The 25,101-nt window shown below is 60.7% G+C and overlaps 1 protein-coding gene across 3 annotated transcripts in view; it reads left to right on the top strand.

The window, feature by feature from the left end:
* SBF1 (SET binding factor 1) overlaps positions 1 to 25,101 on the top strand; it is a 64,990-nt gene that overhangs the window by 5,232 nt on the left and 34,657 nt on the right. For all 3 annotated transcript variants that reach the window (XM_084205974.1, XM_084205973.1, XM_084205972.1), the window contains exon 2: positions 22,209 to 22,294. In XM_084205974.1, coding sequence (XP_084062100.1) covers positions 22,209 to 22,294 — 86 coding nt within the window. The remainder of the gene's footprint in view (positions 1 to 22,208; positions 22,295 to 25,101) is intronic.

The raw sequence follows: 25,101 nt of genomic DNA, 5'->3' as shown, positions 1-25,101 counted from the left end.
GGAAGCTGCTCCGTGCTCAGGGCTGCCTCTTTCCATGAGGTGCTTGGGGCAGGTTTTGGGGTGCTCTTTGTGAGGAGCGAGGGCACAGACAGGACACATCCTGCCCTTCCTGAGGTGCTCCTGGAGTTGGTTCCTGGTGGGAGAAGCTGAATAGATCTGCAAGCCAGGGCAGGGCTCTCAGGGCTCATCCTGCTGCTGTCCCAGCCGTGTTTTGGGTTGGGTTCCAGCTCTCCTGGTGGCACCTATCTGTGTCACTGTCATGCGTGGCCGTGGCCCAGTGACTCAAGGTTTGACTCAGCTGAGTTCTGGGAGCGTCCAGCAAAATCCTGGCCGTGGAAAAGCCCCTGGGGCTGGCAGCAGTGATGGAGCTGTTTGCTGGGTCAATATTTGCACAGGGAAAGAGGCTGGGAATGGCCCTGCCACGTGCAGAGCTGCTCCCACCCACGTGCCCAGCAGTGGGAAAGGTGGGGATGTGACAGGGATGTGCAAATCCAGAGAAGCCCTGGGGCTGCTCCAGGGCTGGAGCCCCTCTGCTCTGGAGCCAGGCTGGGACAGTTGAGGGTGCTCACCTGGAGAAGGGAAGGATCCAGGGACAGCTTCCAGCACATTCCAGGGCCTAAAGGGGCTCCAGGAGAGCTTCAGAGGGCCTGGGGACAAGGTCCCTTCCCACCCAGGCCAGTCTGGGATTCCCTGATTCCATGTGCAAACACTGGCTGCCTCTGGAAGGGGACAGCCCTCCCGCCAGCCCCCACAGCTTCCAGCTGCATCCAGGCCTGGGAACTGCGGCTCTTCTGATCCCAGCTGCTCCATGAATCCTCCTCTCCTTCCCTTTGAACTCCTGCCCGGGAGGAGCAGCTCTGTGGGCTGCAGGTCCCACGCGGGAGTTGGAGGCCAAGCAGTGACAGTGACAGGGGCAGTGACGGGGCCAGAGCTGTCCCTGGGCAGTGCCAGGGCTGGGCCTGAGCTCGGCCTGAGCTCCTCCAGCTCCACCGAGTTGTGTTTGTGGATGGGGGGAGATTCATCTTGGAATTATGGCATTGTTTAGGTTGAAAAACCCCTCAGAGATATCGAGTCCAACCATCCCCAGCACTGACAAGGCCACTACTGACCCTGTCCCCAAGTGCCACATCCACACGGATTTTAAATCCATCCAGGGATGGGCACTCCAAACCCCTCTGGGCAGCCCCTGCCAAGGCCTGACCCCCCTTTCCGTGGGGAAATTCCTGCTGATTCCACCCTGAGGCTGCCCTGGCCCAGCCTGAGGCTGTTCCCTCTCCTCCTGTCCCTGTTCCCTGGAGCACAGCCTGACCCCCCCGGCTGTCCCCTCCTGGCAGGGACTTGTGCAGAGCCACAAGGGCTCCCTGAGCCTCCTTTGCTCCAGGCTCAGCCCCTTCCCAGCTCCCTCAGCCCTCCTGGGGCTCCAGCCCCTGCCCAGCTCCCTCAGCCCTCCTGGGGCTCCAGCCCCTGCCCAGCTCCATTCCCTGGACACCCCTGGCTGCCCCTCCTTTTCCATGTTGTTATTCGTGTGGGATGGATCAGGCTGGACCTGGAGCAGCCCCTGAGCAGGGAAATCAAAGCTGCAGCTCTAGGCTGGTCATTTCTCCCCCTTTTGACACATTCCCATGTCCAGCTGGGTTTCCTTGCCAGAATTCCCTGCTGCTGTGACCAGGGATGGTGCCTGGTATTCCTTGGAGTGGGGCAGTCCCTGTTTTGGGAAGGTGGCTGAAGGTGAGTGGGCCCACAGCCCTAATCCAGGTGGTGTACCCAGATCCTCGCCCCCTTTCTTGGTGGTATTTTGTGTGCTGCCAGTGAGGATTTAGCACTTTTCCCTCGGGTCTCTCTCGCCCCAGCTCGTGTTTTCCCCAAATCTGAAGCCTTTCCTTGCAGCCAGTTCCCTTTTCCCGTTCCCGGCTGGGCTGGGCTGGAGCAGCAGCTGCGGTTTTATGGGCACTAAAAACACAAACAAACCCCACTTGGAACGTGCCCTGGAGCTCCCCGGGCTGCAGGGGAGGAGTTAACCCCGAAAACCCCTTTGGTTTGGTTCCCTGCCACACCTGGGGGAGCAGGGACGATCCCGTGGGGTTGGGTGGGATCCGGAGGAGCTTTTCTGCCACCTCTCTCCAGGATGGCGGCGGTGACACCTCCAGGGCCGCTCTGTTCCTCCTGTGGCTCCAGAGCTCCTGACCACTAAATGCTCCTCTTGTGGCAGAGGCGAGCTGGAGAGCCTGCGGGCCTCGGGGCAGGGAATTCCTGCTCCTGGGAACGAGCCTTCCCATATCCGGAGTGTGTTTGTCCCTCCCGGGTGGCAGCTGCTGCCAGGGAAAGCACAGAGGGTTTGGGAACTGCTGGGACCCTCTGACAGGGTCCTTGGTGACTGGTGGGACCCTGTGGGGTGATTTGGGGACTGCTGGGACCCTCTGGGGAAGTTTAGGGGCTGGTGGGACCCCCTTGGCGGGCTTAGGGGTTGGTGGGACCCTGTGAGGGGGTTTGGGGACTGATGGGACCCTGTGAGGGGGTTTGGGGACTGGTGGGACCCTCTGAGAGGATCCTTGGTGACTGGGGGAACCTTCTTGGGGAATTTGGTGACTATTGGGACTGTCTTGGAGGGTTTGGTGATTGGTGGGACCCTCTGGGGGAGTTTGGGGACTGGTGTGACCCTCTGGGGGAGTTTGGGGACTGGTGGGATCCTGAGAAAAGATTTGGTGACTGGTGGGAGCCTGTGGAAGGAATTAGGGGCTGGTGGGACCCTCTGGAAGGGGCTGGGGACTGGTTTAGGGGCAGGTGGTGGGTGGGGGTCAGGGCACCGCAGCAGTGAGGGCCCTGCCTCTCCTTCCCTCCCACAGCAGCTCCAGAGGTTTGTGTTTGTGGAGTGGCTCCAGTGCCACGTGTCCCCTGGCAGGGAGCAGCCGCACATTCGGCAGCTCCCGCGGCCTCCTCGCCGGGATCCAGAGAGTCTCACACGTTATTTTTGTGTGTCTGGGCTGCTTGATGGAGATGTGGCAGCACGAGGGGGATTTTGGGGAGGAAGAGCCGCCTGTGGTGTGTGTGCAGCTGAGGTGTCTCTGTGGGCAGCTGCAGGAAGTGCAGCAAAGCAGCTCCCCGTGAGCTCTGCAGCACCTTCCTGCCCAGCCGCGTCTGCTGATGGCCCAGATAAGGCTTCCTGTGTCTTGTCACTGCCACTGTCACTGTCACACCCTCCCCAGGGCACACTTGGGGCAGTGCTGGTCTGATCAGCTTCTGATCCCAGCCCAGATGCTCCAAGGGGCTTGGCCCTACATCCACAGGAACAGTGACAGTGGCCTCCTGCCCATTGTCCCTCCCAGAGCTCCCAGTGCTCCTGTCCAGGGCAGGGAGTGGAGCTGGGAAGGGGCTGGAGCCCCAGGAGGGCTGGGGGAGCTGGGAAGGGGCTGAGCCTGGAGCAAAGGAGGCTCAGGGGGCCCTTGTGGCTCTGCACAAGTCCCTGCCAGGAGGGGACAGCCGGGGGGGTTGGGCTGTGCTGCAGGGAACAGGGACAGGAGGAGAGGGAACGGCCTCAGGCTGGGCCAGGGCAGCCTCGGGGTGGACATTGGGGAATTCCCTCCTGGAAAGGGCTGTGCAGCCCTGGCACAGGGGTGGAGTCACCTGGGGACAGGGACAGTGGTGGCCTTGGTGGTGCTGCGGAATGGTTGGACCTGATGCTTTTCCAACCCAAACAATTCCCTGATTTTGAGTCAGCTCTGCTCAAAAGTTGCTGTAATGTTGCTGTTTTATGTGGGAAAAGCCTCTGCCCTGGTTTCAGGACCTTGCCCTGGTGTTTGGTGTTTTTGAGCTACCTGCAGTCACAGCCCTGCAGCAAATTCCCGTCAGGATGCCCAGCCAGGCGTTGGGAGGTGCCAGCTGGGTGTTCATCCGCACCTTCACCTGCCAGCTTTTGTGTCCCTCAGTGGGGAAAGCTGGGGAGGAGCTCTGCAAGGGCAGGGAGGGAGCTGGAACCGCTGGGTATGAGCTCTGCAAGGGCAGGGAAGGAGCTGGAACCGCTGGGAATGAGCTCTGCAAGGGCAGGGAGGGAGCTAGAACCGCTGGGAATGAGCTCTGCAAGGGCAGGGAGGGAGCTGGAACCGCTGGGAATGAGCTCTGCAAGGGCAGGGAAGGGGCCAGGAGCAAGGGCAGGTACCGCAGTGCTGTCCCTCTGCGGGGCTGTGGGGACACAGGGCTGGGCCGCAGCTGTGGGGACATGGCCCTGCTGTCCCTCGGACACAGCGGCTCTGTCAGGGCCCAGCTGAGGACAATGGCTGGCTTCAGCCTGGCCAGGGCCGTGCCACGGGCTGGGCTTGGGCATGAGCAGAGCTGTGGCTCTGGTGCCTTCAGGGGATGAGCCCAGTGAGGGCAGCTGGGCTCCCCTGCACAGGCAGGGGATTGGAAAGCACAGGGATAAGCTCCTGGATGGGATCAAGGTGAGCTCAGCAGGAAGGAGGTCAGACAGTGCCGATTGCTCACGGGAGCAGTGAGAGCTGATTCCTGCAGGAATTGGCTGCAGGAGCAGGCTCTCAGCTCCGCCTGGGGACGTGTCAGGTATTCCCAGCGCTGGGAATTCCTGCAGAGATGTGTGGAAAGCCCAGGAAGGTGGTTTCCTACAGCTCCCTGACAGGAGGGTGGGTCCAGGTGGGGTCGGGCTCTGCTCCCAGGAAACAGGGACAGGAGGAAAGGGAACAGCCTCAGGTTGGGCCGGGGGAGGGGCAGGGTGGTCATCAGGAGGGATTTCCCCATGGAAAAGCTGGCCCAGCTCTGGCACAGCCTGCCAGTGCCTCAGCACCCTCACAGCCAAGAATCTCTTGTCGATATCCCATCTAATTCATCTGGCAGCAGCGGCCGTTCCCCCTTGTCCCAAGTGCCTTTCCGGTGGCCACAGCACTGCCCAGTGACATGGGGGGACAGTGGCACTGCAGACAGCCCTGGGTGTCCCAGGGCCTCTCCTGCCCCGGCTCCTCCCTGCAGAGCGGGGCTCTCCTGGGGGATTTCTCTGTCCATTTAACTTCTCTTTCCTCCCTCTCTGAGTTCCTCTCGGCTCTCCTGGCTCAGGTCTGTGTTTTCACTTCACATTTTCTTTCTCCCCTGTTTGGATGGGTTTGGGCAGTGTTTGGAGGCTGCTTTGCTCCTGTCACACACGATCTGCATCCACATTCTTCCCACTCTCCCTGGCATCCCTGTTTTCCCTTTTTCCTCCCAAGTCCTGGCAGTGGAGTCACCTCACCATCATTAATGCAGAGGGTGGAAATGTGGATTTTCTTCTGGATTCTCCCTCTGACCCGAGGTTTTCTTGGCAACTCTGGTTGTATACAAGGACCTTTCACAAATGTTGGACTTCTTGGGAATTCCATCGAGGGTGTTGGGATTTTGTACTTTTGTTTAATGCTGGTGCGGAACTTGAGATTTGTGGTGTTTGGGATCCAAATTTGGTTTCAAGAAGCAGCTCCGAGAGCTGCTCCAGCTCCTTCCTTCATCCCCATCCCTGGAATGTTCAAGGTCAGGCTGGACAGTGGGGCTGGCGCAGCCTGGGACAGTGGGAGGTGTCCCTGCCGTGGCAGGGGTGGCACTGCAAGGGCTTTGGGGTCCCTTCCTACCTAACCTGTTCCAGGATCCCGATTGCAACCTTGGCCTTTTCAGGGAAGTTTTCTCCCAAGAAAAAGCGGCTTCTTTTTCCCAGAGGCCCTTCTGAGCATCCCTGGGCGTGTGCCAGCCGCTCCTCCTGGCCCGAGGGATGCAGGTGGCAGCAGGCCAGGCAGGAATGTGATCTGTCATCGCGGCGGCGGCACGCGGGGATGAATCGGCAGCCCCAGAAATCCAGCACTCCAGCCTGGAGCCTGCCGGCTGGAGTCATGAGACAGGCACAGGGCTGGGATCCTCTGAGTCATCCTGGGAGAAATCTGTTCCCCGCTCCAGAGCCCGTAGGAAGCGCGGGGGGAAGCGGAGGGAGCAGCTGGGAGCTGTGGAGCCCGTCCTAGGGAGGGTGGTGGGGTGTGGGGGGAGGAGCAGGGCTGGGGGCAGCTCCCCCAGCTGGGATTTGCTGCCTTTCACCATAAAAGGGGAAATTCTCCTTCACACCTCGTGCACAGTGTGTGTGAGTCCGCAGGCAGTGGGAGAAGGGAACATCCGAGGAGGGAAAGCTGGAGAGGGTGTGGCCATGAGGGAAAGGAGGTGGAGATCTCCTGTCCATGGGGACATGGGATGGGACTGCAGGGATGTGGGGCTGGAGATAGGATGGGACTGCAGGGATGTGGGGCCAGAGATGGGATGGGACTGCAGGGATGTGGGGCTGGAGATGGGATGGGACTGCAGGGATGTGGGGCCAGAGATGGGATGGGACTGCAGGGATGTGGGGGGCTGGAGATGGGATGGGACTGCAGGGATGTGGGGCTGGAGATAGGATGGGACTGCAGGGATGTGGGGCCGGAGATGGGATGGGACTGCAGGGATGTGGGGCCGGAGATGGGATGGGACTGCAGGGATGTGGGGCTGGAGATGGGATGGGACTGCAGGGATGTGGGGCCAGAGATGGGATGGGGTTGCAGGGATGTGGGACCATAGATGGGATGAGAGATGGGATGGAACTGCAGGGATGTGGGGCCAGAGATGGGATGAGAGATGGGATGGGACTGCAGGGATGTGGGGCTGATGTCCTAAGGAGGCAGTTCCAGTTTGGGAGATGAAATTCCAGTCTGTGTTCCAGTAGAAACACTGGATGCAGCTCCAGGAGCATCCATAGCCTTGTGGAGTTGCAAAAAGCCCTGAAACCAAAGTGCCCCACCTGCCCCAAACCAGTCCCAGTTTCTCCTGGTGGTGTCAGTCCATGGAATTTAAGTTAAGGATTTGACCCCAAGCTCCTGGGGTTCCTGGGAGTGCTTCAGGGCAGAGCAGCTGGCAGCCCACCTGGCACTGTGGGGAACCTCAAATGGCTGGGGAAGGATGGATGAGGGACAGGACAGAATTCCCAGTGGGAAGGAAGGGAAGGGACCGTGTCCTGCCCCAGAGCCAGGGGTGAGGAGGGTTCTGTGGCTCCCCGAGGCAGCACCTGGGACTTGCTGAGATGTCCTGGGAGCAGTGCCAGCCTGGGGGCCTGTCCCATCCAGGCAAGGCTGCTGTGGGATTTGCAGCTCTTGGTCCAGATGGAGACTGCCAGGCTCCAAGTAAATCCCAGGATTTACCGGGGTTTCCTGGCTGAGACGGGCGGGAGTGGTGCTGGGATGGGGATGGGGGGGAGGGAGCGTGGATGGGGTCAGCCCCGGCCAGGGACCCACAGGAAGGGACAGGACCCTGCTGTGGCCACAGAACAGGGACATGGATTCATGGAATGGGTTTGGGTGGGAAGGGACCCCAGAGCCCCCCCAGTGCCACCCCTGCCATGGCAGGGACACCTCCCCCTGCCCCAGGCTGCTCCAGCCCCAGTGTCCAGCCTGGCCTTGGCACTGCCAGGGATCCAGGGGCAGCCCCAGCTGCTCTGGGCACCCTGTGCCAGGGCCTGCCCACTCTCCTGGGATGCTGGAGATCCAAGAATAGGGGGAAGGGGACCTCAGGGTGTGCGGAGGGCTGGGTGACATTGCTCTGAGCTCAGGGTGTGCTGAGGGCTGGGTGACATTGTTCAGGCATGGGGGGAGCTCACCTGGGGGTGTTTGTACCTGTGGGGAGCTCACCTGGCTGCAGCTGCTCCACCTGCCCTCCACGTGCAGCTCTTGTGCTTCTCTGTTCTGTTGGATGTTTTTAATGGAATCATGGAATTGTTTGGGGTGGAAAATCCCTCAGGGCTCCACGAGTCCAACCATTCCCCAGCACTGCCAAGGCCACCACTGTCCCTGTCCCCAAGTGCCACTTTCACACGGCTTTGAAATCCCAACAGGGATGGGACTCCAAACCCCCCTGGGCACCTGTGCCAGGGATGGACAGCCCTTTCCAGGAAGGAATTTCCCCAAAATCCCCCCCAGCCCCTGCCCTGGCCCAGCCTGAGGCCGTTCCCTCTGTTCCTGTCCCTGTTCCCTGGAGCACAGCCCGACCCCCCCGGCTGTCCCCTCCTGGCAGGGACTTGTGCAGAGCCACAAGGGCCCCCTGAGCCTCCTTTGCTCCAGGCTCAGCCCCTTCCCAGCTCCCCCAGCCCTGCTGGGGCTCCAGCCCCTGCCCAGAGCTCCCTGCCAGTGTCCAGGGGGTTCTGCTGCCTCTCTGTTGCCTCAGGCTCAGGAAGGACCCAGGCCCTTGAAGGTGCCAGAAAATTCTGTTTAGGGAACATTCGTGCAGCGCCAGGTGCCAGTGCTGGGAGCAGAGCTGAGGCTTTGGCACACAGGAATTCCCAGGATAACCCAGGGAAGTCCTTCTGAGCCATTCCAAGCTTGTCTGAGGGACAGTGGCACCAGCCGGGCTGGCAGAGCTGGGGGTGCTCACCTGGAGAGGAGAAGGCTCCAGGGAGAGCTTAGAGCCCCTGGCAGGGCCTGAAGGGGCTCCAGAAGAGCTGGAGAGGGACTGGGGACAAGGCCTGCAGGGACAGGACACAGGGAATGGCTTCCCTCTTGCAGCCATCCCATTGTCCGTCCTTGAAGTCATTTCAATGAGATTATTGCACATTATTTTCCTTGGCTCTGCTGCCTCATCCCAGCCCATGAGGGCTTTGGGGTTCATGGAATTCTCCAGGTACTGGGGTGGCTGGAAGGGAGGGACAGAAAAAGGGTGACAAGGTGGGAATGTCACTGTGCACCACCCCAAAAGCAAAATCTCATCTCCTGGCTCTGGCTTGGGGCAAAAGGAGGATGAAGAAGGGGTTCTGGAGGAGCAGGGAGAGTCAGGAGCTGCTCACAGCTCTTGGATCTTTTCCCAGAAATGTTTGATGGAAAATGTGGACTCTTCTCCCTGGGTCTGGAAGGAGAGACAGGGACGTGTTGGGCTCATCCCAGCTCCTGCTCCAGTCTGGGATGGGTGGGAAGGAGGGAGTGGGGAGGTGCTGGGCTCATCCAGTGCAGTTCCAGTGCTCCTTGTCTCATTCTGGACAGATTTGGGGCATTTTTCCCACTTTCTGGTCGATGCAGATATTCCCATCAGGAGCCTCCGTGTCCTCCCTCGCCCTGGTGTCCCCCCAGACCCCCTGGCAGGGGCTGTGCCTGTGCCCCATCAGCCTGGAGTGCTCTTGGCCCCGCTGTGCTCCCGGAGCCCCTGGGGTCAGCGCTGGTTCCCGTCCCGTGCGCTCGCACCGCGCCCGCTCCGTGCCTGCAGCGGTCCCAGCGGGCCTGGCCTGTGTCTGTGGGATTTATCCCGGCCCCGAGTGCCCACGCAGGGATCATCCCCAGGCCTCTGGGATCGTTCCTGCCTCTGGGAATGTCGCTTCTGCTCTGGGATGGGGTGCGGGCCATCCTTCCTCCCCCGAGCTCTGTGCATCCAAACCAGCCTTAATCCTTAATCCATGTCCAAGTTTGGAAGGCTTGCAGCGTGTTTGCCCCATTTTCTGGCTGTTAGCCAGTGGTTTTGGGGCTTTTAGGTGGTTTTTTGCTGGGACTGGTGTGTCTGGAACCAGCTGTCCTGCTGAAATCCCCAGGGGGGCAGGGTCAGCACGGGCATCACTCAATATTCCTGAAAATCCAGGCAGGACAGGAAGCTGATGTTGGAGAAAATGTTTGAATTTTCAGTGTTTCTGTCGAATTTATTGTTAATTCCCTTTTTTTGGTGTTTTTCAATAGTTTGTTGCTCATTTTTCCCTGACCTTTGCCCCATGCCTGACTTGGTTTTACCCTTATGTCGTCTTGGTGGTTTGGGGTTGTTTATTTTATTGTTGAACTCTTTAATGGTTGTTTTTTGTCCAGCTTGGTAAATCCCAAGATGGTTTGGCTGAACGGGGGGTCAGTCACTTGTTGAGGGTTTGGAAAAACCTAAACCTACGCCAGAGATGGGATTTATTTGGGTCAAATTCCAAGTGCTTTTTCTGGGAAATCAGGGTTTTGCTGTGGGGGAAGTGAAGCAGTTTGGGGCAGAGGGGTGGCCGTGCCCGAGCACCTGGGACAGTGGGAGGTGTCCCTGCCATGGCAGGGGTGGCACTGGAGGGGCTCTGAGGTCCTCTCCCACACAGCCCATTCCAGAATTCCACGATTGTCAGTTTTTCTGGCAGAGCAGCAGCAGAGATGAGTGTTTGCTCTCTCAGGTCTGAGCTGTCATTCCAAGGCTGGAAGCTCCTTGTGTGGAGTGTGCCAGGCACATCCGTGAGGAGCACTCCTGCTCCAGCTGGATTCTCCTCTGCTCCACTGGACAGGGAATTCATTTTCCTTACTCCACTGAGGCTCTTCTGTCTTCTTCAAAGTCAAAGTGACTCAAGGATTTCAGTTGGATTCTTTTGGGAAATGAGGGATTTTAGGCTGGTGGAGGTAGAGGAGCTCCTCAAGGCACATGGGACCTCTCCCAGCCTTGTCCTCTGCTGCCCAGGATCCCCTTCAGGGTGGCTCCCAGGTGTGTGAGGACCCAGCCCCTGCCTGGCTCTGTTGGCTTTGGGTGGAGGAGCAGAGCTGTGTTTCCTTCTGGGAAGGATCCCATGGGGCTGTGATTCCCAGCCCTTCCCATCAAACAGAGCCTCTGCCCTTGGCCCAGGTGTGGGTGTGCCTTGGGGTCAGGGAATCCTGGAATGGGCTGGTTGGGAAGGGACCTCAGAGCCCCTCAGTGCCACCCAGCCATGGCAGGGACACCTCCCACTGTCCCAGGCTGCTCCAGCCCCAGTGTCCAGCCTGGCCTTGGGCACTGCCAGGGATGCAGGGGCAGCCCCAGCTGCTCTGGCAGTTGCAGCCCAGCCAGGAATTCCTCATTGCCAAGATCCCATCCATGCCTGCCCTCTGGCAGTGGGAGCCATTCCCTGGGTGCTGTCCCTGCAGGCCTTGTCCCCAGTCCCTCTGCACTTGACAAACTGCATTCTCCAGGAACTTCCACTAAAATGGGGAGTTTCAAGTCATGTTTTGTATGTTTTTTTTCCCAATATCCCATCTACCTCTCCCCTCTTCAGCTCAACCCCTGGGATAAGCTGGGAAGGGCCCCATGTCCTGCTGGCCTCCAGGAGCCAAGGTTGGGCTGGGGGCAGCTCCCGGGACAGGTCTGCAGGTGAATCTGGAACACCCTGAGCTGGAAGGAAGCACAGGGATCACAGGTGCAGCTCCTGGCCCTGCACAGACACCCCAACAATCCCAGGGAGGGGATTGCATCCCTGGGAGAGGAGCTCTGGCAGCCCTGGGGCCGTGCCCATTTCTCAGGGAGCCTGGGCAGTGCCCAGCACCCTCTGGGGCAGAACCACTCGACTCTGTGACCTTGGGACTCATCCCAGCCTGTTCCAGCCTTCCCAGATAATCCATGTGGGGGGATGAGGTGGGTTTGGGGGAGCTGGGTGTTGGTGGGGTGCATTGGGAGCAGAATCTGCTGGGAATGTGCTAATCCTGGGAATCCCTGGCCGGGCTCGGAGCTGGCAGCACTCCCTGGTGCTTCCATTCCCATATTCCCAAGGATTAGAGGTGAGGAGCTGCTCCAGGTCACTGGGGCAGGACTGGGACCACATCTGGGGTCGTGTGCCATGGGTTTTTGGGGAGCACGGGTGGGCATTCCCGAGCCTGGGCAGACAGGGTGGGCATTCCCGAGCCTGGGCAGAGCAGGGATTGGCATTCCCGAGCCTGGGCAGAGCAGGGTGGGCATTCCCAGGGATGGGCATTCCCGAGCCTGGGCAGAGCAGGGTGGGCATTCCTGAGCCTGGGCATTCCCAGGGATGGGCATTCCCGAGCCTGGGTAGAGCAGGGTGGGCATTCTTGAGCCTGGCCAGAGCAGGGCTCCTCTCCAGGCTCTGGGGTCAGACTGGGGGACAGCTCCAGGCTCTGGGGCTGCCGGTGCTCCATGGGAGCTGTACCTGCTTCAGAAAATTCCCTGGTTCTCTGGGAAATGCTGATGAGGAAGCTGAGGGCTCCAGGGCAGGATCATTTCCCCATCCTGGAGCTGTCTGTGGTCAGTGGGGTTTCAGTTCCCCTTGGCTTCAGCCTCTTCCTCCTCCTGCAGCCTCTGCTGTTCCTGCTGCCCCAGGAGAGGCAGATCCCTGGTGAGGGCTGTCCCTCATGGAGGGGATTCCCTTCTGCAGCACAGCTCCTGTGAGGAGGGCTGAGGGAGCTGGGAAGGGGCTGAGCCTGGAGCAAAGGAGGCTCAGGGGGCCCTTGTGGCTCTGCACAAGTCCCTGCCAGGAGGGGACAGCCGGGGGGGTCGGGCTGTGCTCCAGGGAACAGGGACAGGAGCAGAGGGAACGGCCTCAGGCTGGGCCAGGGCAGGGGCTGGGGGGATTTTGGGGAAATTCCTCCTGGAAAGGGCTGTCCAGCCATGGCACAGGGGTGGAGTCCCCATCCCTGTTGGGATTTCAGAGCCGTGTGGATGTGGCACTTGGGGACAGGGACAGTGGTGTCCTCGGGGAATTCTCACAGTTCCCATATTGATGGGACATTTCCTCCCCTGTCAGTTCTGGTGGCTCCGGCACTGCCGAGCCCTGCTGAGGCCCCTGTGGAAGCTGACCCCATTCCCACTTCTCCATTCCTGCCCCGCGGTTCCTGTCGCTGTCCCTGTCCCTCCCTGCAGGGCTCCCCGCGATGTGCCACGCTCCGCCCCGCAGCCGCCGCCTCTGTGGGACACAGGGAACAAAAGCTCCTTCTGCCCTCGTGGGAGATGTTGATGCTGGCAGAGGCTGGGTGGAAATGATCTCTGCAGGGTCAAGACAAACTGAGGCAGGGCTTGGAACATTCCCTGTGCCCTGGCAGCATGGAGCAGGGAGGGACTTGGGCACCCACGTGTGATCCGTGAGGGGCAGCCCTGGCTGGGATTTGGGTTTGGGGTTTCCCTCTGTCCTTGGCTGCTCTGCTGGGAATTGCCCGGCACGGACGGAACGGGGGCTGGCACTGAGGCCTTGTCCTGGAGCTTGGAGCTGCTCTCTGCCTGTGCCTGGATCCTGTCCCACTGTCCCTCTGTGTCCCTTTGCCAGTTGGGAACAGCTCTGCTCTGGAGCCAGGCTGGGAGAGCTGGGAATGTTCACCTGGAGGGGAGAAGGATCCAGGGAGAGCTCAGAGCCCCTGGCAGGGCCTGAAGGGGCTCCAGGAGAGCTGCAGAGGGACTGGGGACAAGGCCTGCAGGGACAGCACCCAGGGAATGGCTCCCACTGCCAGAGGGCAGGCATGGATGGGATCCTGGCAATGAGGAATTCCTGGCTGGGCTGGGATTGCCAGAACAGCTGTGGCTGCCCCTGGATCCCTGGCAGTGCCCAAGGCCAGGCTGGACACTGGGACATTGAAGCCTGGGACAGTGGGAGGTGTCCCTGCCCGTGGTGGCACTGGAGGGGCTCTGAGGTCCCTTCCCACCCAAACCATTTTGTAATTCCCACATATTTTTCCCTCAGGGCAGGAGGGGCCATGGGAGCAGCCAGGGCTGTTTTTAGGACATGGGTAAATGTTGGCATCCCCATAATTATCACCCGGGGTGCCAGTGGAGCTGGGAATGGCTCCCCTGGGAAGCAGCTGGAATTTGGCATCAGGTAAAAATAGCAGAGGTTCCTCCCCAAAATGCTTTTAGCAGCTCTGGCCACGGGACCACGGCCAGGCAGTGGGATCCTGGTCCCGAGGGGGCTGAGCCACAGCACCCACCGGGCTCCAGGTCATGGAATCAGGGAGGCATGGAATGGTTTGGAAGGGAAGGGACCTCAGAGCCCCCCCAGTGCCACCCCTGCCATGGCAGGGACACCTCCCCCTGCCCCAGGCTGCTCCAGCCCCAGTGTCCAGCCTGGCCTGGGACACTGCAGGGATGCAGGGCAGCCCCAGCTGCTCTGGCAATCCCAGCCCAGGCAGGAATTCCTCATTGCCAAGATCCCATCCATGGCTGCCCTCTGGCAGTGGGAGCCATTCCCTGGGTGCTGTCCCTGCAGGCCTTGTCCCCAGTCCCTCTGCAGCTCTCCTGGAGCCCCTCCTGGACATTTTCCCCCCAGCTGGGTGTCAATGTCACCTGGCTGCTCTTGGTGGAACCCCAGAGGATGTGGGGTCCAAAGGGACCTTTGGAGGCCACCTGGGATCCCTTAAAGCAGCTCCCGGGCTCTCACAGCTTCCAGTTTTCCTGGAGGGCTCCTCCAAAGGGACCTCTGTCTCCTGCACTGTGTGGGTGGTGTTTTAAGGTGGTTTGAGGGGTTGTGGGGCCGTGTCCCCCAGGGATTTATGGAAACCCTTCCTGCTGCAGCCGTGGCTGGGTGAGCAGTGGCAGCTGCAGGCCGTGGCCGTGTCCCGCTGCCAGGAACGCTCGGGGCCGGCGGCACTTTCCTGCGCCGAGCTCTCGGAAGCAGGCGGGGTTTTTTTAATTTAATTACTTCCTCTTCTGCCTTAATGTTTCCAAAGATAAACACAGCTCTCCCTTGGAACGGGGTCAGGGAACAGCTGGGCTCTGCCCAGGCTGTGCCGAGCCCGCTCCCAGGCACAGCTTTGGGTGGAGGTGGTGGGGATCTCCCAGGATCTGACCCTGCCAGGACTGCAGGGATTCCATGCCGGGCTGCTCCCTCTTCACTGACCACTCCTGCATCCTGGGATCTTCCCTGGGGCACGTGCTGAGTGCCATCCCAAAAGTGCTGGGTGTGGGCAGGATCCAAGTGGATCTTCCTGCAGGATCTGGGGTGGTGGGGGAGCAGAGAACCCCACATTCCACAGGCTCCTGGGATTTTCCAGCCGTATTCTGTGCCAGGGATTTGCCAGCATTCCTGATGGCTGGGAGTCTGCACCCCCAGCTCCTGGCAGGGCATCTGGCACTGCCCCGGGCTGTGTGCAGAGAGAGAAGGCTCTCTCCAACATTTCTCCTGAATTTGAGAGGGATTCTGGAGAGGTTGAGAGGGGTTAGGAAGGGGTTTGAGGAATAATGACATCTCGGGACAGGACTGGTGTGAGCCAGGGTGGGGGGATCAGCACTGACCCCTCCTTCACCTGCCTCATTTCAGCTTCCTACAAACACCCTGACCCAGAGCCTCCCCAAGCCATTGCTCCCTGGATTCCACAGGGAATGGGAGCCGTGCTCCCTGAAGTGCCATGCTGGGCGTGTCCCCAGGTCCAGCTCCCCGTGCTGGCCAGGCGGTGACACCCCCTGCTGCTGCTCCAGGATGTTGTAACTGGGAGTGAGTGACCCCGGACTGGAGGGCTTTGCCTCCCGTGGGAAGCGTTCCGTGGCTGGATGGAGTTTTTCCAGCCTGGAATTGCATGCAGACAGTTTGTTTCCTCACCCAGCTCTGTATCCCAGGCTGTGGGTGATCCTTATCTTCCCCGGGTGATCCTTATCTTCCCTGTGTCCAGCAGGTCAAGCACATCCTCAGGCATCACCGAAGTGACCATTAAACAGAGAGCAAGGCCCTTATTGCTAAGTTTTTCCCTTTTTTTAGCTGCACTCAGGACAAGAATTGCTGTTCCAGGTGTGACTTTGGGAGACTTTTGCCCCAAATCCCCTCCAAATCCCTTTGGCAAGCCAGAGGTGTCCCAGTCACCTGCTCCTGCAGGGTTCCTGCTGTCTGGGAAGGGCTGTGTCCTTCCCAAGCTCCTTGTCCCATAGGATTGCACTAAAACATGGAGAGAACCATGAGTGGGAAATTATTCCTTGGGATTTTGCGGTGCCCCCCAGAATGGGAATGTCCCGTTCTGGGGGGCACCGCAGCCGTGCCACAGGGGGGATGTGGCCTTGGGGACAGCTGGAGGGGACACTGGGGGTCCGGTAAGTGCCACTTCAGGAAGAATTTCTCCATGGAAAGAGTTGTTCAGCACTGGAACAGGGATTCCATTGCCGAGGGAGCTTTAGAGTGCCCACCCCTGGAGGTGTCCAAGGGATTCCTGGAGGTGGCACTCAGGGCTCTGCGTTGGGGACAAGGTGGGCATTGGGCACAGCTGGGACTCAGCGATCCCAGAGGGTTTTCCAGCCTCAGGGATCCCAGGATTGGCACAAGGAGCTGCCAGCACCTGCTGTTGGTGCTGGTGGGGACAGGGCTGTCCCATCCCATGCTGGTGGCCAGGGGTGGGACAGGGGCTGTGTGCTCTCCCTGGGCTGGGTGGGCTTTCCTGGCGGTGGCTGGAGCAGCGGGGCCACCCCAGCCCCACAAACGGCCCCTTTGTTCCCTCCATAGAAAGGCCATTCTCGGGGACACGTCACAGGGAACAGAGGCTCCTTTGTCCCCACAGCAGACACTCGGGTGTTGTTCTGGGTGGGCTTGGGGGCGGGGGGCTGTAGGGCTGGGATGGGCTGGGATGGGATGGCTCATCCCTGTCTGTGCCTTATTCCTGCTCTTTGGGAGGGAGGCAGGAGCGGAGGCCAGGGATGGAATAGCCCAGCTCCCCACTCAGGTGATGATTCCTGGTGAACAGAGGGGTGAAGGATGGGCTGGTTGTCCTCATGTTGGTGTGACGTGTCTGAGAATCATGGAATGGTTTGGTGGGAAGGGACATTAAACCCCATCCAGTGCCACCCCTGCCATGGCAGGGACACCTTCTACTGTCCCAGAGTGCCCAGTGCACCTAAAGAGGCTCCAGGAGAGCTGCAGAGGGACTGGGAACAAGGCCTGCAGGGACAGCACCCAGGGAATGGCTCTCACTGCCAGAGGGCAGGCATGGATGGGATCTTGGGAATGAGGAATTCCTGGCTGGGCTGGGATTGCCAGAGCAGCTGGGGCTGCCCCTGCATCCCTGGAGTGTCCCAGGCCAGGCTGGACAGTGGGGCTGGAGCAGCCTGGGGCAGTGGGAGGTGTCCCTGCCATGGCAGGGGTGGCACTGGAGGGGCTCTGGGGTCTCTTCCCACCCAAACCATCCCAGGATTGTGGTGGAGATGTGGGAAATGGGATGCAGCTCCTGGACATGACTGGAGGGACTACAGGAGGTGGTCACAGGGGTTTGGGGCTGGACTGGCATGGCATGGCATGGCATGGCACCATGGCAGGCCATCACCCCCTGGTGTGGCACACAGCCTGTGCCTGTCAGGAAGCTCACAGTGTTCTTGCAGGCTTTTCCTGCCTCCGGAGCTTCCTGCCCGGTGCCGGTGCCACACAGGGCAGGTGCTGCAGCCGGGCCTGGCCCAGGCCCAGCTCTGGGGCTGTGCCACTCCCAGATCCTGGGGAATTCCAGGGGGAGCTGCAGCAGCCCCAGTGCCAGGCTTTGATCCTGCCGTGCCCCCCTGGTGTGTCCCAGCAGCTGAACGGGGCAGGTTTGGTCCTTGGGCCCAGCTGGGCTGGCAGCGGCTGCTGGTGACAAATCCCACGGCTCCATTGCTGTGGGAATGTCCTGCACAGGGCTTCCCACAGGGGGACAGGGCTGTTCTCTTCTGACACCGTGGATTCATGGAGTCACGTTGGAAAAGCTCTCCCAGACCAGCCAAGCCCAACCATTCTCAGCAATGCCAAGGCCACCACTGACCATGTCCCTAAGTGCCACATCCACGCAGCTCAAAAATCCCAACAGGGATGGGGACTCCACCACTGCCCTGGGCACCTGTGCCAGGGCTGCACAGCCCTTTCCAGGAGGAATTTCCCCAATATCCATCCTGAGGCTGCCCCGGCCCAGCCTGAGGCCGTTCCCTCTCCTCCTGTCCCTGTTCCCTGCAGCACAGCCCGACCCCCCCGGCTGTCCCCTCCTGGCAGGGACTTGTGCAGAGCCACAAGGGCCCCCTGAGCCTCCTTTGCTCCAGGCTCAGCCCCTGCCCAGCTCCCCCAGCCCTCCTGGGGCTCCAGCCCCTTCCCAGCTCCATTCCCTGGACATGCTCCAGCTCCTCCAGGGCTCTCCTGGCAGGAGGGGCCCAGAGCTGTCCCCCAGGATTCCAGGGGGTCCCTGGCAGGGCCAGCACAGGGGACAGTCCCTGCCCTGGGGCCGTGCCCACACTGGGGCTGCCACAGCCCAGGGGCCATCGGCCTCCTGCCCCCCTGGGCTGACATTCCAGCCTGGCAGTGCCCTCTCTGCTCTGGCTGTGTGCCAGGCACTGGCAGGAGCCACCACTCAGTGCACAGGTGGGACAGGATCAGGGAGTCCAAGAGCTAGTTGGGTGGGAAGGGACCTCAAACCCCTGCAGTGCCACCCCTGCCATGGCAGGGACACCTTCCCCTGTGCCAGGCTGCTCCAGCCCCAGTGTCCAGCGTGGCCTGGGGTGTTTCCAGGGATGGGGCAGGGGCTGCTGGCAGCACTCCTCTCTGCATTGGTTGGTGCTGGTTGATGCAATCGCTCCCAGGGCTTGCAGGGCATTTCCCAATCCCTGTTTGGTGCTGCCCCAGGGATTCATGGCTCCTGCCTCGTTCCAAGAGCCCCATCAGGGCTCTGCTCTGGGCTGGGCTGGGCCTCCTTTGCCTGTGCTGGAGCAGCCCCGGGCTGGGCTGGGGTCAGAGCTTGGCTCTGAGTGCCCTTGACAGTGGCTCCAGGTCCTGGCAGGTTGTGTGGCCTTGTGCCTGCTCTGTCTCTGCCTTTGCAGGAGCCACCTCAGAGAGTCCAGGCAGGGCTTTGGAGCACCAAGGATTTTCTGCTGCTGTAAAGCTGCTGAATTTATAAATAATTCCTGCAGTGAGAAGCTCTCAGAAGCCTCAGCTGATGCTTCCAGGCAGGCATGAGGCTGCCCCTGAACCTGGGGGAGCTGGAGAATCATTAATGGTGTGAAATGAATGTTTCTGGAATAATTTAAGGTATCTGAAGTAACTGGATGTTTCCAAAGTGATTCCACTCACTCCTGGCTGGACATCACCTCCAGATTGGAGCCTGGGGGGAAGGAGGGCTGGAACAGCTCTGGCTCCTGTGGGGAGGACTTGGAATTGTGGAATAGTTTGGGATGGAAAGGACCTTAAGCCTCATCTAGTTCCATGGCAGGAACACCTCCCACAGTCCCAGGCTGCTCCAGCCCCAGTGTCCAGCCTGGCCAGGGATCCAGGGGCAGCCCCAGCTGCTCTGGTGACCTGTGCCAGCTCCAGCTCTGAGCTGTGTTGTTTGAACTTTGTGCTCCCCTGGATGATTTAATCCTGAATTTCCAAGGTTCAGGGGTGTGGGAGTCGTGTTCCAGCCTGCAGAGGAGCCGTTCCTGGGGACTGGCCAGACCAGTGGTCCCATGCTGATGGTGAAACACCTCCAGTCACCTGGGAGTGGAGGGTGTCAGGTGTGAGAGGTGGGACAGGGCTTGTTCCAGACAAGCTCCTTTGCCTCAAATCCCTGTGAAAATTTCCTTCTCTCTGTGTCACATCCAGCTCCTCAGGAAAAGGAGACTCAGGGCTGCCCCCATCCCTCCCTGCAGCTCCTGAAAGGTGCCTGTGCCCAGCTGGGCTCGGGCTCTTTCTCCAGCAGCGCTGACACAGCCAGAGCACACAGCCCCAAGCTGTGCCCAGGGAAATTCAGGCTGGAGAGCAGGAAAAAGCTTTTCCAGCACAGGGGATAAAGTTCTGCAGTGGCTGCAGGGGAGGGGCTGCAGTCACCATCCCTGGGTGTGTTTAACAAGCCTGGATGTGGCACTGCCTGCCAGGCTCTGCCTGAGGGGCTGGGCTGGACCCCATGGCCTTGAAGGTCTCTCCCAGCCCAGGATTCTGTGATTCTGTGAAAGGGCTGCAGGAGCTGCTGCAGGACTGGTTCCCTGCCCAGACCCCGTGGCTGTCCCGGAGCAGGACCTGCCTGTGGTGCTCTACCCGTGAATCCCCTGGGACTTTCCAGGGAGGGTTGGCACCTCCTGCAGGCTCTGGGAACCCCCCAGGCCCGGCAGGCAGAGGCCTGGCTGGTCTGTGTGCAGGGCTGAGGCGCAGCTCCTCTTGTGCCACCACTCAGGGCACACGGGGGACGCGCTCGCGTGTCCGTGACCCGTGTCCGGAGCTGTTCCCGGCAGTGTCCGGCCGTGTCCCGGCGTGCCAGCGCTCCCAGCCGGGGTCATCCGGTGCCGTGGCTCAGCCCCGTGTTTACCTCTGGGCTTATTTAGAATTTCCTGTATCACAACAACATCCCGTGACCTTCCAGCGCGGCCCGGGGCGGGGCCGGGCTCCCCCAGGTGTCCCCCGGCCCTGCAGGAAGGATGGAGCAGCAGCTGCCTGCGGGCCGGGGTTCACAGGCACACGTGCTTTCCCAGGAATCTCGAGCTTTCCCAGGGATCTCAGCTGGGATGGCAGGAGAATGGATGGGGCAGGTCCAGCTCTCCCGGGCAGGAAGGGACACGCCGATCCCGATACGGAGCTGAATGGTGGGAAGTGGGAAAGCTGGGATCAGGCTGCCCGGGAGCAGCTGAGGGAAGTGCTGGATTCCTGAGTCAGGCTGTTGGTGACAGTCCCTAGAATCAGGATGTACCTGCCTGCAGCTGGCTGAAGGGTGGCAGCTCCTGGCTCTGGGGGAGTCGAGGTTCCCATTGTTCTCAACAGCCCTTGGAATTATTTTTGTTTGTGTTGAGGATGATGAGCCTGAGAACCCCCAGCCCTGGGCTGGGCCCAGTGGGCAGCAGGGCAGGGGGCATCCTGCCCCAGTGCCCCTCAGGTGAGACCCCAGCTGCAGAGCTGCCCCAGCCCTGGGGACACAGCAGCAGCACCTGGAGCTGCTGGAGAGAGCCCAGAGGAGGCCCCGGAGCTGCTCCAGGGCTGGGGCCTGAAGGGGCTCCAGGAGAGCTGCAGAGGGACTGGGGACAAGGCCTGCAGGGACAGCACACAGGGAATAGCTCCCACTGCCAGAGGGCAGGCATGGATGGGATCTTGGGAATTGGGAATTCCTGGCTGGGCTGGAACTGCCAGAGCAGCTGGGGCTGCTCCTGGATCCCTGCAGTGTCCCAGGCCAGGCTGGACACTGGGGCTGGAGCAGCCTGGGACAGTGGGAGGTGTCCCTGCCAAGGCAGGGGTGGCACTGGGGGGGCTTTGGGGTCCCTTCCCACCCAAATCATTCCATGGTTTTGTGGTCTGTCCATTCCCCTTTAACTGAGGATATTGCAGCAAAGCCGTGGCAGGGCTGGATGTGGAGGGCACAGCTTGGAGCAGTAATCCTGATGTGTGGATCTCAAGGGATTTTCCTGTCTGGAGTTTGAGCCGAGCCCTTGGCACTGGGAGTGGGCAGCCTTTGGCCAGGGCTGGGAGCACTCGGGGCCAGGGCTGCCTCCAGGGGGACGTGGGGCTGGAGCAGGGATGGAGCAGGGATAGAGGAGGGACGTGGTGACAGAGCAGGACTGTGGTGTCGCAGCACGTGGCCAGGCAGGATCTGGTTGACCCCATCCCTGTGGATATTTGGTGCCCAGTTTGGCTCCAGCCTTTCCATTTTGGGCCCAGGGCTATAAATGGCCCCTTTCCCTTTCTCTCTCCCTGCTAAATCCAGCTGTGGCTGCCGGGCGGTGAGCAGGACCCTGGGGACTTGTCTGGGCTCCCAAAATAGCCCTTCCCTGGGGCTCCTCCTGCTTTCCCAGCCCCATTCCATGGCCAGGACCCGGCTCCTGGGATGGAGAGGCCCTGGGTGGTCCCTGGAAGTGGATAATCCCTCAGCAGCTCTGGAAGGGGCTGGAAGGAGCCCCCCTCTCCCCAGCATGGGGCTGTCTGCCTTCATGGCTGGGCCAGAATCCTTGGGATTTGTGATTCCCAGCTGGATCCAGGAGAGGCTCTGTCTTTGGAGCAGCATGAGCAGTGTGGGAGCCCTTCCCAGCCTGGCAGGGTCTGTGACAGGAGCACTTGGTGGCACTGTCACCTTGGGCTGTCCCAGGGCCGGCTGCTCCCAGCGTGCCTGCCTGCCCTGCTGGGCCTTTTCCAGGCTGTCCATGGGAACCAGCAGGATTTAGGGTCTGGAATGGTGTGGGCTGGGGGCAGGTGAGGGTTTGGAGTGCTCCCAGTGCTCCATAAAGCCCCGGGGAAACAGGAGCTGTCAGGAACCCAAAAGCAAACCCCGGGCAGGGCTGTCTGGGGAAAGGCCAGCGGGGACATGAGGAGCAGGGAGTGCAGCTCAGAGTGGGGGGTGCTGTCCGTGTTGGGATCGCAGGGAAGGAAGTTCTGGCTGGAGAGGAGCTGGAGTTCCTGCTCCAGTACCGCTCCCACCTCCAGAGAAGGCTCTGGGATTCCTTGGAATCTCTGCTGTTCCCTGCTGGAGTGGGCAGTGCTGCTCAGCCTGGGAGGAGCTGGGGTCTCTCCTGTGCTGCCCCATCCATGGAGAGCTGGAGCACCGCAGTGTTCGAGCCGGGCATTCCCGCTGGGGGGGGGGTACCTGCTGCCCTCTAATCCCATCTTGTCTCCACAGGGAGCGGGGATGGACAGGGCCAGATCCTGCAGCGCTTCCCGGAGAAGGACTGGGAGGACAACCCCTTCCCACAGGGCATCGAGCTGGTGAGTGGCTGGGGACCCACAGGTGACACTGGGGGTGACACTGGGACCCATCCCACGGGGTCTGACTGGCGGGCTGGGAGGGAGCAGTTCCCTCCTGCCCTGGGTGCATCTCCAGCTGTGGAACTCTCCAGAAACAGTGGGATGGATCCAGCCCGGGCTCCTCTCCTGGCCTCCTGCTACCCCTCCTCTTGTGGGATGCTGGAATGCCTCCTGGAGGAGCCATGGATGCAGCCTTAGTGTCCACAGCCCCCTCAGGAGCAGGGCCAGCCTTTCACAGGATCACACAGAATCACACAGAATTCACACAATCACACGGAATCACATGGAATCACACACAATCTCACACAATCACAGAATCCTGGGTTGGGAGAGACCTTCAAGGCCATGGGGTCCAGCCCAGCCCCTCAGGCAGAGCCTGGCAGGCAGTGCCACATGCAGGCTTGTTAAACACACCCAGGGATGGTGACTGCAGCACCTCCCCTGCAGCCACTGCAGAACTTTATCCCCCTTGCTGGAAAAGCTTTTTCCTGCTCTCCAGCCTGAATTTCCCTGGGCACAGCTTGGTGCTGTGTGCTCTGGTTGTGTCAGTGCTGCTAGAGAAAGAGCCCGAGCCCAGCTGGGCACAGGCACCTTTCAGGAGCTGCAGGGAGGGCTGGGGGCAGCCCTGAGTCTCCTTTCTGCAGGCTGAGCACGCCCAGCTCCTGTTGCCCTGCCTGGGGCTGGATCCCAGGGCCCGGGCCTGGGTGTCCCCAGCCCTCTGGACACGGTCACCGGCTCTCGGGAGTGCTTTGGGATCAGCTCAGAGCTGGGACATTCCCGGGATGTGGAGCTGTGGGGATCCTCCAGATCATCTAGGGGAGTGGGATTGTTCCCCTTACTGCTCAACAGGAGTGGGAGCTCTTCCCAATCCCTGCCCTGTGCCCAGGAGCTCCAGGGACCCTGCGGGAGGAGCTGGAGCTCCATTCCAGTGAAAAGGCTGGGCTGAGCCCTCCGGAAGCTGCTCCATTCCCCCTGGAGTTCACAGAATTATAGATTTATTTGGGTTGGAAAATCCCTCTGAGCCCATTAAGTGCAATCAGTGGTGCCCAGGCCACACTGCCCATGTCCCCAAGTGCCACATCCACATGGCTTTGAAACCCTTGCAGAGATGGGGACTCCAGCGCTGCCCTGGGCAGCTGTGCCAGGGATGGGCATCCTTTTAGGTGGAATCTTGGGAAGGAATTCCTGGCTGGGAGAGTGGGCAGGCCCTGGCACAGGGTGCCCAGAGCAGCTGGGGCTGCCCCTGGATCCCTGGCAGTGCCCAAGGCCAGGCTGGATGTTGGGGCTTGGAGCACTTGGGACAGTGGGAGGTGTCCCTGCCCATCAACACTGGGGTCGCTGGCTCCTCATCCCATTGTTACTGGGATCAGCAGTGTGCAGCTCCTCTTCCCATCACATATCTCCTGAAATTCCAGTGCAATTTGGGATCTTTCTGTGCTGTTTAATCTGAGGCAAAAGCACATTTATTTTTATATTTACTTTTATTTTTCTACTCTGAGTTTCCTGGTGTCTGCAGGGACTTGGGAACTGTCCCAAGCAGGAGCAAAGCAGCTTTTTTTCCCAAGGGTCAAACTGTCCAGCCAAAAAATCCTCGGAATTTAAACAATTGGAGCCCTATGCTGTTGGGAGCCAGGGGTGGCTCCAGGGCTTCCCACAAACTCTCTGAGTGTCCTGGGGGAGCAGCACATGGGGCTGCTCCGAAGGCAGCTCGGGAAATCCGCGGGAGCCCGTCCCGGGGGTCGGGTGGGACGTGCCACTGCGGTCAGGGCTGATCCTCCTTGACAGCTTTTTGGGGAAAGAAGCGTTCCCAGGGTGTGCAGGGAGGTGGGGTTGGGAGCTCCTGGCCGTGCGCAGTGTCCGGCAGCAATTCCCAGCAGAAATAACGCATTTTGATGGATCGAGTTCCTCTGGGGACAGGCACGGGGTGTGGATAAATCACCCTGCGAGCCTCTCCCTGCCTGCCCAGAGCTGCTCCTGCAGAGCCCCGGGAGCTGCCTGGTTGGGGCATTCCAGGGGAAGGGCATTCCCAGGACAGCCCAGGGTCTCTGCTGGAACAGAGGGATCCAGGTGGGAATGGAGATTCCTGTTAATCCAGGGGCTCCCTGTGCTCCAGTGGCTCTCAGGGCCATTCCCATTTTCCCTTTTGGATCCTTCCTCAGCACTGGCCTTTAAGACCTTCAATGCCATGATCCCACAGGTCTGCTGGACTCAGTGTGGGATTTTCCATGTCCTGAGGCAGCTCTGGGATGGTTTTGGCACCTGCTGGGTGTGTCCAGGCCTCCAGACCTGCTCCACCTCTGCCAGCATTCCAGGGCATCCAGCAGCTTCCAGGGCCTGCAGGGGCTCCAGGAGAGCTGCAGAGGGACTGGGGACAAGGCCTGCAGGGACAGCACCCAGGGAATGGCTCCCACTGCCAGAGGGCAGCCATGGATGGGATCTTGGCAATGAGGAATTCCTGGCTGGGCTGGAACTGCCAGAGCAGCTGAGGCTGCCCCTGCATCCCGGGCAGTGCCCAAGGCCAGGCTGGACACTGGGGCTGGAGCAGCCTGGGGCAGGGGGAGGTGTCCCTGCCATGGCAGGGCTGGCACTGCAGGGGCTCTGAGGTCCCTTCCCACTGCCCCAGGCTGCTCCAGCCCCGGTGTCCAGCCTGGCCATCCTGTTCCCCAGGTGTTTCCCTCCCTGGCAGGTGGATTCGGGGCTGGCAGCTGCAGCCGAGCCCTCGGAGCCTGCAGCTGTTTGGGGAACACTCCAGAGGGAGGAGAGGCACC

This window comes from Fringilla coelebs (assembly GCF_963513975.1).
Source record: "Fringilla coelebs genome assembly, chromosome: 5".
In the NCBI taxonomy this organism is placed as follows: domain Eukaryota; kingdom Metazoa; phylum Chordata; class Aves; order Passeriformes; family Fringillidae; genus Fringilla; species Fringilla coelebs.
This window is presented reverse-complemented; position numbering and strand designations above follow the sequence as displayed.